General features: G+C 39.6%; 2 protein-coding genes across 3 annotated transcripts in view; one reads left to right on the plus strand and one right to left on the minus strand.

The window, feature by feature from the left end:
* LOC124210794 (glutathione S-transferase 1-like) overlaps positions 1–14,863 on the plus strand; it is a 138,040-nt gene that overhangs the window by 48,013 nt on the left and 75,164 nt on the right. The gene's annotated exons all lie outside the window — the stretch shown is intronic.
* LOC124218426 (uncharacterized) lies at positions 8,632–9,441 on the minus strand. The gene has a single exon (XM_046624909.1). It carries the CDS (start codon positions 9,439–9,441, stop codon positions 8,632–8,634), a length of 810 nt encoding a protein of 269 aa, XP_046480865.1.

Genomic DNA, 14,863 nt, shown 5'->3' on the forward strand with positions numbered 1-14,863 from the left:
TTTGTAATTAGATTTTCAAATATTTTCAACAGTGTATGTATAGTTGTTGAAACTATGTTCTTATGATCTTGTCTGAATAATTACTGTATTAGCGTTAACCATATTTAATTCGAGTCAAACTATGTATGGTGCATTCAACTCTGCCAAAAGTTGCATGAATCATCTCAGGTGGTCCAAATTCTTATCCGTAAATAGTTGATTATAAATTAGTTAATTGGGCTATACCCTGTACTGTCGAAGACTATAGAACGAAGCTCACGGCACGATACCAAAATAATTCTGATGAACATCTATAAATGGTGAACATTAAGAACAAAAATATAGTTAATTGTAGTATTATTATAGTACCTTTGACGTCCTTGCATCAACTATGATATGTATGGTAAAATTGATATTGTGTTCATAGTGCGCCAAACGATAATTTGAGTATATTTCACCGTAAAAATTATCGACACGACTATGATATTTCAACTACACAGATTTTCAACTAGATGTGCAAATTTTTCTCTAAGCGCGTAACCAAATTCCCAGAGTAATCGAGTAAAGGCTTGCCAAATAACAGGTAGCCATTTTGGATTTGCGTTGTTGGAAAGTACTCGAAATTCGTTTGCCGATTCTTTTGCTTGGTGACCGAGCCTGAGGTTCACGTTATGGAGTTGAATAAATTTTGCTGTATTGAAAATTTTTAGTATAGTCACGGTTCCGAATTACGTATTTTTTGTTTTAAATTTACGTACAGCCCGAATTTCGCTCTACAAGTCGCTGGTCAAGTGGCGATATCGTATTATTCAGTGTCGCCTCTCGTGTAGGTCGCGATTTGCCGAATTGGAGTGTTCGAATTAGTGAATAGCGTCTTTGAGGACTTTGAGAAAGTTCTGAGTTCCGATGCGTTGCGATTGTGTTTAGTTGAGTTTGTGTTCAATTGAGTTTACGTTTGTAACCCTTGATTAAATAATGACTAAGGTTGACGTTTCTGTTGTATCTATTTAGGTAGCGGTTGAGATGCGAAGTTTGTGTTATTGAGTTGTAACTGCGTCTGAATTACGATTGACCTTAAGGATTTGTTTAGTTGAGTTTCGGATAATGTTGAGCTCTGTAGGTTTTGTTTCGTTGTACTAAGTCAAGATTAGAATTACACATTTTTTTCTTCGTCGAAATCACAAATAAATGTTTCCCGTTACTTGTAATCAAAATTTCGAATATCATCAAGAAGAATACTAAAACGTTATACCTAGTACAATCAGAATTATGTAACAACCGAGTGAACTATTACAGTTTTCACCGCACAAGTTATAGAGATCGGCACTACACTCGTTTACCTTTAATAAATCAGAAAACTTCTCGACCAACACGCATTAAGAATTAATAGACGATAAATGATTCCAATCAGAAAGTATACAATAAATATGTCCCGTCTCCTCGCGTCGATGGTACGATACCTGATGAGGTTGTAAATCTCACCACCCTTTTGGTGGAGTAAAAAGGACGTCACGCAAATACGGGAACCCGCGCGCCAACTTTATCTTGCGCGGTGCTTTTATTTTAAGAAAACTTAACACTTTATTCAAGTATACGTTTGTTACAACGAAGATTTCAAGTTATAGGTATGGAATTAAGAAGTTAGTGAGTGGACGTGAAGCTAACAGTCAAACAGTGGATGTGACGTTAATAATTCGATGGTTGTCGCTAGACTGACTTCCGTGATTGACAATTTCGAGTTCCTTAGAAAAGAAGGCGTTGTCGTTTACTTCGTTATTCGAATATTAAGAAATAGATGATTGGTCAAGCAGATCGGAAAATCCAAGAAGGAGGTCCAGAGGTCGCCAATCACGGAAGAGTTGTAGTTTAAATTGCCAGATGGAAAATCTGGCGAAAATACTGAGAAAATAAAAAATGTGCGTAGGCTTAAAACGAGGATGCACTCTATAATAATATTATATTACTGACAGCTGGCACGCAGACTCGACAAATTTCTTAACTTAGAAACTTTCCGAGTTTAAGGAATAAAATCCGAACGTGACGGTTAGCGTGGACACAAAGATTAAAAATATTCAAAAATTGTCCATTTGGCAGTGTCTCGCATTAGAGACGCAAAACATAAGGTCGCCGTATGGACGGAGAATAAAAAAGCAGAAGTTGAGAGATAGAGTTTGCCAGCTTGTCAGATGAAGCGTTTATAGCCTTCGTTTATGGCCTTCGTTTATGGTGGTCAGGTACGAAAGCATTTTTCGCATCTGACCGTCCATCGGGTGAAAATTTAAATATAAGACAAAATCATCGAAAGACAGTACAAACGATATTACGATAACTATAGTTGTTAGTCTAGATGCTGCTTGATACGCAACAAAATATGTAAAATGTAAGATATCTCATTAAAAATTTAGAATTAGGTCCTTTTAACATACTTTCAAATAACAATATAAACCAAAAGAGGAGATAAAGAAAGAAAAACTTCTGATTTACTTCAAACCGAATCTTGGAACTACCAAGTTTTCGACCTGAAGATTCTATGCCCACCACACGCCCTCGTCATGGCGGAAGACAACCCCGTATTCCTATGAATGCATCCATGATTTCAATGTCCATCTTACCACATGCATTGATAACAGATATCATACGTTACAGCAACGAGATGTATATCATCGATATGCAAGACCTTCGAGGAGAGAGCGGCAACTTCCGTACAAATAAATGAGATGACCATATTGAGATGCTGCAACTACATGATACACCACCTGATAATCTCCATTGTATTGGACTTGTCCATACTACCTAATGAGATTCGACGGACTAACCAGTGGCTAACTGACTATCACCATGGGCTCACCCTGGAAATGGGCGACAATATCCTTCACGAAACAAAGGAAACCTTAGAATCATTGAGTAAAACAAAAACAATTTTTGTTAAAGGGGTGGAAAATGCGAACATACTACGAATTCACTTTAACAACGTAGAAAACCCAGAGAACCATGAGTGCCCGGCCATGTCTCAAATTGAAACATCCGGAATTCCATGCAACGAAGACATCAAACTCGATTCAGGGTACTGCTGCTCTTACCAAAATGCTTTCTCATTGATGATTTACATGAAGACCCGCTACCAGCGACCGACACCAACAACCAAGGATAAGCAATAAATACCGACGATCCGAATAACGAAACGCCAAGCCCGTTGCAGTCAGAGGCTCTGCAGTTGTTAAAGAACGTGGTTTTCGCCTTTAGAGAAATGTATAGTCCATAACAACAATGATTAGCAACTGTCACACTAACTGTACCATGAATACGGGAACCACCTTTCTCCTTATTATTAATGACAACCTACCTTCGTTACAACCGGCATAACCCACATTCCTAATACATGGGTGAAGATAGTAATGAGGATCAATTTTATTTAGTATCACAGGAACCAACATGGACATCAAGGTGATATTCTTTTTCCGTCTGGTCTGGATGACAACCGCACTGAACACTTACGATTTCGACTCTAACATGATGAACATAACCACGGTCTCACTCCTTGAAGTCAGGTCCTGTGATGTACCCAAACTTCAGCCGATCCCCACCAACATCTAAATCCAATTACTCCAGCTGACTGACTGCTCCGAAGCTGAATTCATCCAGTGTAAAGTGGAAATCCATTGGCACGTCTTCCGTTGGGGAATGAACTATCATGTATCAGTTGTAGATAATGGACAACGAGAATACATCCACTACGTATCTACAGAGGAATGCATTCAAATGCAACTATACAAATCCTGGAGACTCGGGCTAACTACCATCATCACGTCACTAAGGCCAAATGACACGGTAACATAGACAATTAGTCTGGGAGGAGCTACCGGTTTTGACGGAACATGCAAAGGAATACAATGCACAGACCAATATAGCACTTGGAATAATGTTATAATTCAAGAACACATAAAGATCATGCTGACGAACTACAAGACAGATTAAACTAAACTCCAACACAATTATCCTTTAATGTGGAATCAACGGCGACTTTAACAAAGTAAACTGCATATACAATGAAGGCAGAAACACTTTTGCGTAACAGTGCCACGACATTCGTTCTACCTCGATATGTACGACATGTAGTACGAAGGGGAAGCCGTTAAGATCAACAGTAACGATGGAAACTACGAAGAACTTTACACAGTCACTATCCAAGACCTCACCTTTGCCTTTACCAAAAACGGTCAACAACAACAGCTATACGGTCTTTCACTGGTACGTGCGGAACACCCGAAAATATTAATCGTGGAGCAACCAAAAAAGAACGCGTTCACTCATAGATAAACCATCTCAACAAGTAATTTGGATACGTTTACATATATCAATTTGAAATTCGTCTACATCAAAAGACACTCGAGGGCGCAGATGATGACCCTATACCGAGATGTCTTTACACAAAAATGCAAACTTGAGCAACAAGTATTAAAAAAATCTTATCAGCAACGGCTTCAAATAATTCTGACGAATTTGCAAACCATCTTATGAAAGGACCAGGCTACATGGCGATGCCCGCCGGAGAAGTCATTCATGTTATCAGATGCATACCCGGCGATGTAAATATCAGGAAAACCTAAGACTGTTACCTGCAACTACCAGTATTGAAAGGTAATGCTAGCATGTTTCTATCTGTCAAAATCCAAATGCTGTTCAAAACTGGAGTACGAAGAAATTGTATCCCTTTCGTGCCTATAACGTACTAGTTCAACGAAAAATGGTATAAATTAATGCCTGAATTAACATCAGCAAAAGAACCTGCAATCATCGAACCATTGAGCGACATTTATTCATCCAAAAACCTGGAGAGCTTACGCGATCACATCATTTCCCTGCGGAAAGACTCGCAATATTAAATGATATGGCAAGATGAATGTCCAGACAAGAAATAGCCAACAAAAAACTATCCATCAGGCAGTTCCTAACTGAGGATACCATACAGAATTTTTCAGAATATATCTGGGCGCACGTGTGGAATTAGTGAATTCCGAAGCCTACAGCGCTGGATTGCTGGGAATAATCTACCTTTAACAGATTATCAAGGTCCCTCTAAATACGGTAATACACACCTGCACATTGAAAGACGCATACGGATGCATCCCCCACATGCTGGGTGCTGTATGAGATTCTTTAATCAATTTAGTGCTACATCTCGCCCGTAACAAGGAAACAAGGAACGCAGATCCAGAGAAACCTATAGAACCATCCCCTATACCACATCATCCCAATGGCCTAAATATATCTTGGAACTGATATCTCCACCTGACGATGTACCCTAACTCATCGATGAATATAGAACCCAAGCAGGAGGTCGTAGTCCCGACGCCGTCTTCTAGGAACGAATTTACTTCAACCGCAGCACCAGCAGGAAATCAAAAGTTAACTTCTTTCCGCAATCCCAATGTGAACAATTCTAACAAGGAAGAATGATCGAGCATATCTCACTATTCTTATATAAGAATAACGGTGTAACAATCGACCGACTCGTTACAATTTTTTCCTTTCTGTTTCATAACCCCTACACGCCCAACTTCAGTACGAGAATCTGGCGATAGACGGAAAAGCACTAGATAACGCCTACTTACTCTAATCTAGCTATACATCACTAAATTGCAAATTAGACTTCCCTGAAAGTCACGAGATCCTCTTACAGAATCTAACCAATGTCACAATTACAATCTTACCTATTCGAAAGTATTATTAACATTAATTATAGTCTACGAAAAACCCCTAAAGGAGGTTTTCTAGGAGCGCATATACTATCGTGACATTATAGGCAACCCCATCTTACATGAAGTAGTTCTGTCAGTAACAATGCCGTAGACATAAGCAGCATCTATACCCGAGAATATTATATTTATATCAAATACTCATATATATGTACATACATACATATTATCCTTCAGGGATATATATAAATATATATGTATGTAGGCAACCCAATCTTACTCGAAGTAGTTCAGTCAGTAACGATGCCGTAGACATAACGAGCATCTTTACCCGAGAATATTATATTTATATGAAATACTCATATATGTGTACATACATACATATTATCCTTAAGGAATATACATACATATATATTATATATATTATATATATTATATACATATTATGAATATTATTTCCCTATATTATAATGCTAAGATATTATTAATCAGATATTGTTAATTGGCGTATTATTATTATTGTTATTATAATTGCTATCATATCGAAGTATCTAGGGAATATTGTTATTCTTACTATAACATAAAGTAGACAACCTTAATGTTGCTTAATTGAATAGAACATAGTCAATGCAATACAATATCAAACTTCGCTATGGGTAAATCTAGTTCAAGTCGTGCTGTATCACCGTCAGAATAAGGCTATTGTCACGTGCGGAGCGGTCTCGCACGCGACTGACTTCACCCTCCAAGATAACCGTAGAGGCTTATATTTATTTTTGTGTGGATAAGAGGTGATCGTCCTCTACAGGGCGATCCTTGAGAATAAGCTTGGAGGATTTATTGATATTATTATTAGAAGTTTTGATGGAATGCAAGCTTTAATGAAATCAAATAGCAAGAAAATTGGTGACGAGGCAGCTTACAGAAAAAATGTTCTTAACCTAATGTTTTCATTCATTCGTCTACTCACTCTTGGGTGGTTTCTACTCACTCTCTCACTTGATTATGATTACACTTATCACTACACGGCTCGACTGAGTTCGTGGCACAGCTTTAAACACTTATTCTAACTTCAAGGACTAACGCCGCGACGCGAGACGCTTTTGAATACCGCTTGTGAAATTAGAGGGGTACCCTCTCTAATTGTCGGTGATTCTAAGTCTGATACTCTTCACACAACAGCCTTGGAGGAGCCGGGTTCCGTAGATGTCGTTCTTAGCTGTGTCTAACGGGACTAACTTCGCTCGCTCGTCCGACACCCCTTGGAGCGTCGGACAGCGAGCAAGATTTTTGCTGATTTTACAATTTTGAACAAAGGCTCGCCTCGCGATGATCATTCTTGAAGCGCGTGATCTCGCGCTCGTCTCATCCCGGTGTTGATTATACCCGGGATCTGGCGGGCGCGGGAACGCTGACGTTGCAGCGGTCAACTGCGCCGCTGCGCTTTCGTCGTGCCACGAACTGAATTATAAGATATTTATTATGTGTATTTAATAATGAAATTAAGGCTATGCTTCCTCGTCTACTTTGAAAGTAAATATTAATAAGTGATGAGATGAATGCATAATGATATGTTTATGTATGTGTACATGCGGCATGCGTGACAGCGTTACAGAAATATTCTCATTCTAAAGTGTACACGCTTGTTACGTGGGGGTGTGCATGTGCTGAGCGGTGGTAGTTAATGATTAATCAGTAATCAAAGATGCTCCCACGTAACGACAATGAATAAAAATAAAAACTAAGAAAGACTTACTTCTCGATAAGTCGGTAATGTGGGTACGTTGTTGCCTAGTCCTATGCAGGTCTGTGAGAGTTGTTTAAATGGTTAAGGCTAATTTATAATGAAATGAGATAGGGTAGCGTTCAAAATAGATGGTTGAATATGATTTTGATTGGTAGAAAATAACGTATATTCTTCAAACGATTAATGATGATATTGTAATCGGGATCCTGAGATGCTTTCGACAACTAACAATTTATTTAGGTAGTTTTTTTATTGAATTAATGGTTAAAGCCAAGTCGTATCAAAAGTGAAGTTTATTATGTTACAATGAAATGAATTTGGTTCTAAAGATCTTACAGAGGCTTTTACTTATAATCAGGTTGAATTTCTAAATAACGCGTCTCGCTATGTTTTCGATGTTCTGACGCCGGACTTATCGTCTGCCTGCCTTTCATGAACTATTTAGGAGGTCAGTACTGCATCCGTGCATTCATATGTGTTTTACCACATGAGGGAGGTGTTGCTCTGCTTCGTCGCGTTAGCGCATTTCCGGATATAGCCACATCTCGATATTCGAATTGCAACAATGCGTTGAATGTCGTACGCGACTTACTCTCAAGAAAGCCTTTCCAAATGTAGCACGTATTCTCCGAAACGCGTATACACTCGCATGTCCCCGAGAACGGATTAGAAGACCGAGCGCGGTCCAAGTTAAATAAACAAGCCTCCCGTGTAGCGGGTACACTTCAGTGATCGTAAATCCGAGACCCTCGGCCCAAACGTGGCCTATGTTTTCATACACGCGATAGCGGAATATACGCCTGCTATGTCCTCCGCATGAAGCGTACGTTTAACAGCAATATGTATTCGACTATGTCGAACGTTATGGATCATTGAGAAGACGTCTAGCGCCAAAAAACAACGCGATATAAGAAATTATGAATAGTTAAATACTCATATTTTTGAAGATGATGATCGTCGACCACAGATGGCGAACTGGGGGTGGCGAGTCTAGAGGTGATGGTCGGCTGGTTGTAGAGTATCTCTTTGTTGATACGATGCACACTATTATGTATTGTCGAAGCTCCTTCATTGCGAAGTTGCCTCGTAATTTTTTATATATACATTTTTTTCTTATCGAATGTTTAGTTATGTTTTGACTTATTAGACTCTTCATTCACGTAGATTATGTATTGAAGGGCGTCACTCCTTCTTTGTTGCGTCCGGTGTTTAGAGGTTCGTTTTGATCTTTCTTCTCACTACGTTCATCAGTGTTAGATCTTGCCGCATAGAAATGGCTCTAAATCGCTCTGTTCCTATTCCGTCTGGCAGATTTCTTCGGTCGTTGCGGTTGTTGTACCAACCATCTGGCATCTCGAATGGCGTTCGTCCTGTTCCGGTCACACAGCTCCAGTTTGCTACTTTTCCGCTTCTTGTTTCTCCTGGTCCATCGTCTTTGTAAAGTTGGAATCCGAAACAATATGCTACTCCCATTTCAGCGGTAGCGCTGACGGCTGCGGATGTCGGCTTAAGATTTCGCTCATACCATTTTTCCGTGTCTGCTATTTCGCTAGGTCTTGTGTGTATGACATGAGTTTCTCCACCCATCATACCTACGTTTTCGAACACTATCTTGTCTGTTCTGAAAGTGTCCGTGTTTCCTAGTATATCCGATAGCGATATCAGATATCTGAGGTGGAATCGGGTTCCTGCCACATATTCTGTGAATGAGGTCCCTGTTATTCTGAATCCCGCTAGTCGTTGTCCAATTTCTGGATGTCGTGGTCCAATTAGATAGAACTTTCCAGCTAAGGAAGTTGTGAAGTCCGAGTTCGGTGGTTTTCCAATATGGAAATTTAGCGTTGGCTCGGCATCTTGTGATGCGAGTGCCATGACCATGTCTCCGGCTATTCCTAGTGAGGGTATTTCCTCAAATAGGTTATGCGTGTTTTCATTGATTGCTGCTGCGTGGTATCCTCCGAATCCTTGTACTGCAGTTGTCGGTAGTGGCGGAATTGCAAGTAGGGTCTCTTTCCCCATCTTGCTTTGAAATAAGCAAAATCTCTTCATCGTTTTAAAGTTCAAAGTTATTTAATTTATATGTTTATTTGGCTCTTGTGGGGAAAACCTTGCGGCATAAAAACCCACGACGATTTGACAATTGTGTATTTGCGTATGTAAGAATGTATAGAGCTCGCTAGCTCGTGCCGGTTCCATGACTACTGATCACACGACAAAATATTACCGACAAAATATCACACGACAAAATATCACGGGTGCGTTTTATGTACCTCAATGTGTGCGTGGAATCTCGGATGCGTGGAATTTTGTCGTGTGATATTTTGTCGGTGATATTTTGTCGTGTGATCTTTAGTCGTGCTACCCTCGTGCCACTGCGATCTCGCGTATTTTACGTGTGTTACTCGTATTGAATTTCGTTTGATTTGCGTATTATTTTCGATTGAATGTTTGTGATGCCCTTTACCGAGGGTTCGTCAGCTGTTGCTGTCCTTTTTGGTAAAGGGTGTATGGTCAAAGGTCGGAGAATCTAGAAACTTACGGCCGCTCACCTCGATCATTGACCATCGAATGCGTATGGTTTTACTCAGCAGAGTCGCATGTGAAGGGATCCAGGGCCCTTTCGCCTGAGCGCCACCGACGATCGTCGCTCGATGGACGACCGTGATGAACTAACTCAAAATGCACATTGCTCGCTCGGCTCCTTGTCCACACGAGATTTGGGATCCCCCGCTGACGCAAGTTGAGCGAGCGCGGTTAGCTAGGAGATCGCAATGGCCCGAACGCAAATTATTCTCAGTCACTGAACAGTACAGAAGTCATTTCTGGTGCCTATGCGGTCCCAAATTTCTGATTTTTTCTTTTTTACGTGAACATCTGCAAAACCCTAATTCTTTAGTGGCAAAGACCGATTCATTCGTAATAAACTATTGGTTTTTGCTTTTATTTTTGTGTCGTATTCCGGAACAGAAAACTACTTCACATGTAATCAACACATGTAACAGCACAATTAATACAAAAGAATAAGTTAATAACAATCTTCTTGATCATTCATAGCAATATTTGCCTACACAAAAATATGTTATTATTCGACATAATAACGTATCCTTACAATGGTCTGTAGAAAGAATAGGATTAGGTAATGGAATCATCAATATTTTGAAATAGAACAGAAATACACATTTCTGCTTGTATCAAAGTATACAGGAGAATTGCTTGTCAATTTTTTTATTCCACTATATTTGATGCAAAGATCACAGTCTTTTTCATAAGGTATGATCAGTAATAAATCTTACGACCGTTGCCATACCATAGTTACAAAAATTTGAGTAAAATGTTTTCAAAAATAGTTCAACAGAAATATCATCCATTATTAAGGTGCTCCTTAAAAAGCTTATTTTAAAGAGGTCTCTGTCCAGATCGGTTCCAAAAAAAATTGCGAAAATTCTTTAAATGGTAAACAAAAACACTCGGCGACGATGATCAATCGCTAACTTCCAGTAATAAGTGCGAATTGGGAATAAGGACTGATTGATTTGTATTTGAATCATAAATGATTTGTCTCGTTTTCTATCTTCAATATTCAAAGAATTTTTATGTTAAGGTCTGAATTATTTCAGAAGTGTCAACTTGCAAAGCTACGATTTTTTCAAGCTTTCCCCGTTACAATGGGAATACTGTTGAAATAACTGACGTAATAGTTCATTTTTCCCATCGATTTTTCATCATAAGTGATAATGAGTGGTTTCTGCCCAAATGCGAAACTCAAAATGAATTTATGCTCACAAGCACACTTCCTAGTTGAACTAGAACGCTAAAGATTTTTATCAAGATTTTCTCATTTTTTTAACCCATCTAGAAAGCGCAGAGCTGGTTCAAATTCAAAAATGACCTTTTTAAGGACCACGCTGATAATTATACTAAACAGTGCTACATGTTTTGCTTCTTGTATTGTTAAGCCAATGGCCCTCTGAAAATCAAGCATGTACCTAACGCATCAGTCGATCATCAACGTCAGAGGTCCTGTAAAATAAGAAACGAACATTTCAAAAATTACTTTCCAATATCTCGTATGAATTGTAATTTGAGAAAGTGGGATTCAGAAAACTGTGTGCTACTTATGTGGTATGTTCAGGTATGTTTATCTATTGTCCAGAATGATCACGAAGATCTGACCTATGTGAAGCTGGCAACTTACTAAACGGAAAGGCATTTTTTTATATGTTAATCGATTGTACTCGGTGTGTACCTGATTGTACCACCTTCAATTTCGTTTGTACCTTAAGGGGGAAAAAAATATAAGGGGAAGAAAAATTGGTCCGCAACTCATGTGAAGCTAAATATTTTGCGTTAATGCTATTGTTAAAAGCATCGTTTGTACTCGTTTGTACCAATGTTATTTAGAAAAAAAAAAAAAAATTCGATTTATTTCCATTTTTTTCCCCTCAATTTTTCTAATTTATTTCAATTTTTTTTCCACCAATTTATTTCCTGAATAAATGAATAAATAAATATAATCGTTGGTACAAATGGGTACACACGATTTCTCGGAGGTACAATCGATATTATCGTCGGTACCAATAGGTACAAACGATTTCTCGGTGGTACAATGAAGTACAAACGATATAACCGTCCGTACGAACGGGTACAAATGATTCTCGATGGTACACACAAGTATTACCGATTTATTTGTCGGTACAAACGAGTACCAACGATTGCTCATTGGTACAAACAGGTACAAACGATTACCCGTTGGTACAATGAGGTACAAACGATATAATCGTTGATACAAATGGGTACAAACGATTTCTCGGTGGTACAATGAGGTACAAACGATATAATCGCTGGTACAAATGGGTACAAACGATATACTCATGGATAAATATGAGTAAAATCGAAAATATATGTATGTATATCGTTCGTACCTGATTGTACGCCCCTAGAACATATCAGAAAAATAATACAAATCAGCCGAAAGGCAAACAAGAATCAAGAGCAAATGGGTACCAACGAAAAAATTATTCTAGGTAATAAACAATGCTTTAGAGACCCTGGGGGCGATGCTAATAATAATATGCATGTGGAAACCATATATAAATGAAGATACTTGAATCTAAAAACCTGATAGTACCACTGGAAAATCGTCTGTAATCATTCGTACCGATACTCTTATCATTTGTACCTGCTTGTACCATCGAGAAATCGTTTGTACTCATTTGCACTGCCAAAATTTCGTTTGCACCCGCACGTACCAACGAAGATATCATTTATACTTGTTTGTACAAGTTAAAAATCGTTTGTACCCGCAAGCACTAAAAATTATATTATTTTTGCCTATTTGTACTACTCAGAAATCGTCTGTACCAGTTCCTACCATCAATAAATCGTTTGTACCTGTTTGTACCAACGAGTAATCGTATGTACTAGCTTGCACCGAGGGTTATATCATTTGCTCTTATTTTCACCGGCGATTAGATCGTTTGTACCTGTTTGTACCATCGAGAAATCCTTTTTACCCATTGATATCGACGATACTATCGTTTGTAACATATTGTACCACCGAAAAATCGTTTGTACCCATTTGTACCAACGATTATATCGTTTGTACCTCATTTTACCATCGAGAAATCGTTTGTACCAGTAGCATAGTGAGGCGGATTCTACACGCAGATTCCTGTTACCGACACTTACCGACATTCTCCCCAGACTCGAACCCTTTTCCGCGATGACGTCACAGTCTGCCGTACCGACTTGAGGTGAAAACCGTGCAACCTTACTGACAGTTGTATCGGTCGAAGGTTAAAATGGTGCTGTTTTAACGACAATCTTACCGACCGAAGGTCAAAGTCTTTATGTAGAGCTCGTCTGCCAACGGTAGAGGGCGCAGCGGGGGCGAGAACTTTTATACCGTCCCGCATTCTTTGCCCACGATAGGACTGCTGATGTGTAACATGAACCACTCCAGATTCCTTTCCCACGGTAGGACTGCTGATGTATAACATCAACCACCTTCACATTCTTTTCCCCCGTTATCAACCATGTGACATTCCAAAATTAATAGTTCGGAAAATTATTTCTTATCCACTCCCATATCGCTGATGTGTAACATCAACCACCTCACATTCCTTTCCCATGTTATCAGCCACGCGACATTCAAAAATTAATGGTTCTGAGAATTGTTTTTCACTTACTCGGATGCCGGAATATGCCAGGGAGGGAGCAGCATGGAAAATGTCACGTGCTGACAAATCCCTCGACAACCAGTGTGGAACACCGTTACATTTGTTCAATGGAAACCCCTCTGGAAGAGGTATCGACATCACAGCAATGCGAAGGAGTGATGTTGATAAATCCCTCAATCGACGCATACAGGCTCTGCGATGTAAGAATTCAATCAACGGACAACTCGTTTTGGAAGCATCTACCCTCCCAGGAAGGATGGCTCTATTCGCTCCATACACCGGAACATATTCATCCGAAATCGGTTCTATGCCACCACTGTCTGCCGTAGGGTCTTGTATTTAAGGGGGCCACAGGGTGTGTATTGCGTAAACTGTGCGCGGGAGGAGGGTTTCGATGAGAAAGCATCGTTTCCGAAACAGGAAAGAATCCCGTTCTCTCTCATTGAGAGTCTACTGTCCTGCGTGCGATATCGTCGAGTCCAAAGAGAGTTGCAAACGCATCGATGTGGCCTCTGCAGACATCTTCTGAAATTGTACTGTCGGAAGGAAAATATTGTTTACTACCCAGAAGATGTCTTACGCAACTCGCCTACATGAGAGCATATAAGTATGCAATTTGTGAATTTTCGTAATTCTAGGTTTCTTAAATTTTTTAGAAATTACATTAAATATGTGCTTTCCTTGTTTCAGATCTCTTTAATGATCAACCAACGACAGACAGTTCAATAGTAGTAGTATTAGTAGTAGTGTATCATATAGTAATATACGAATAATTTCACAGTAGTGGAATAAACACGGTTTTTTGAAAAAATGTGGTTCATATCCCCCTGCTGGAGCGAGCGGCTTATCACCTCGACCGCATGCACGCGTGGCCAGCTTCCCAACGCGGAGCAGGACTGAACGGATCGGCTCATATTCAACCGTCAACGCCGTATATAGGTGTGTCGGCGGACCACCGCACATACTTTATGGCAGATTCCATATACATAAACGAATGTACCAGTGTGGAACACCGTTACAATTGTTCAATGGAAACCCCTCTGAAAGAGGTATCGACATCGCAGTAATGCGAAGTAGTGATGTTGATAAATCCCTCAATCGACGCATACAGGCTCTGCGATGTAAGAATTCAATCAACGGACAACTCGTTTTGGAAGCATCTGCCCTCCCAGGGAGGATGGCTCTATTCGCTCCATACACCGGAACATATTCATATACTCTGTCTGGCAAGGATGGAAATTGCAACTACATTGGAAGGTGCT

Source organism: Neodiprion pinetum, chromosome 1 (assembly GCF_021155775.2).
Source record: "Neodiprion pinetum isolate iyNeoPine1 chromosome 1, iyNeoPine1.2, whole genome shotgun sequence".
Taxonomy (NCBI): Eukaryota; Metazoa; Arthropoda; class Insecta; order Hymenoptera; family Diprionidae; genus Neodiprion; species Neodiprion pinetum.

Excerpts from the sequence above, each read along its gene's own strand:
- LOC124218426 (XM_046624909.1), bottom strand. The coding sequence starts at position 9,441 with ATGGGGAAAGAGACCCTACTTGCAATTCCGCCACTACCGACAACTGCA.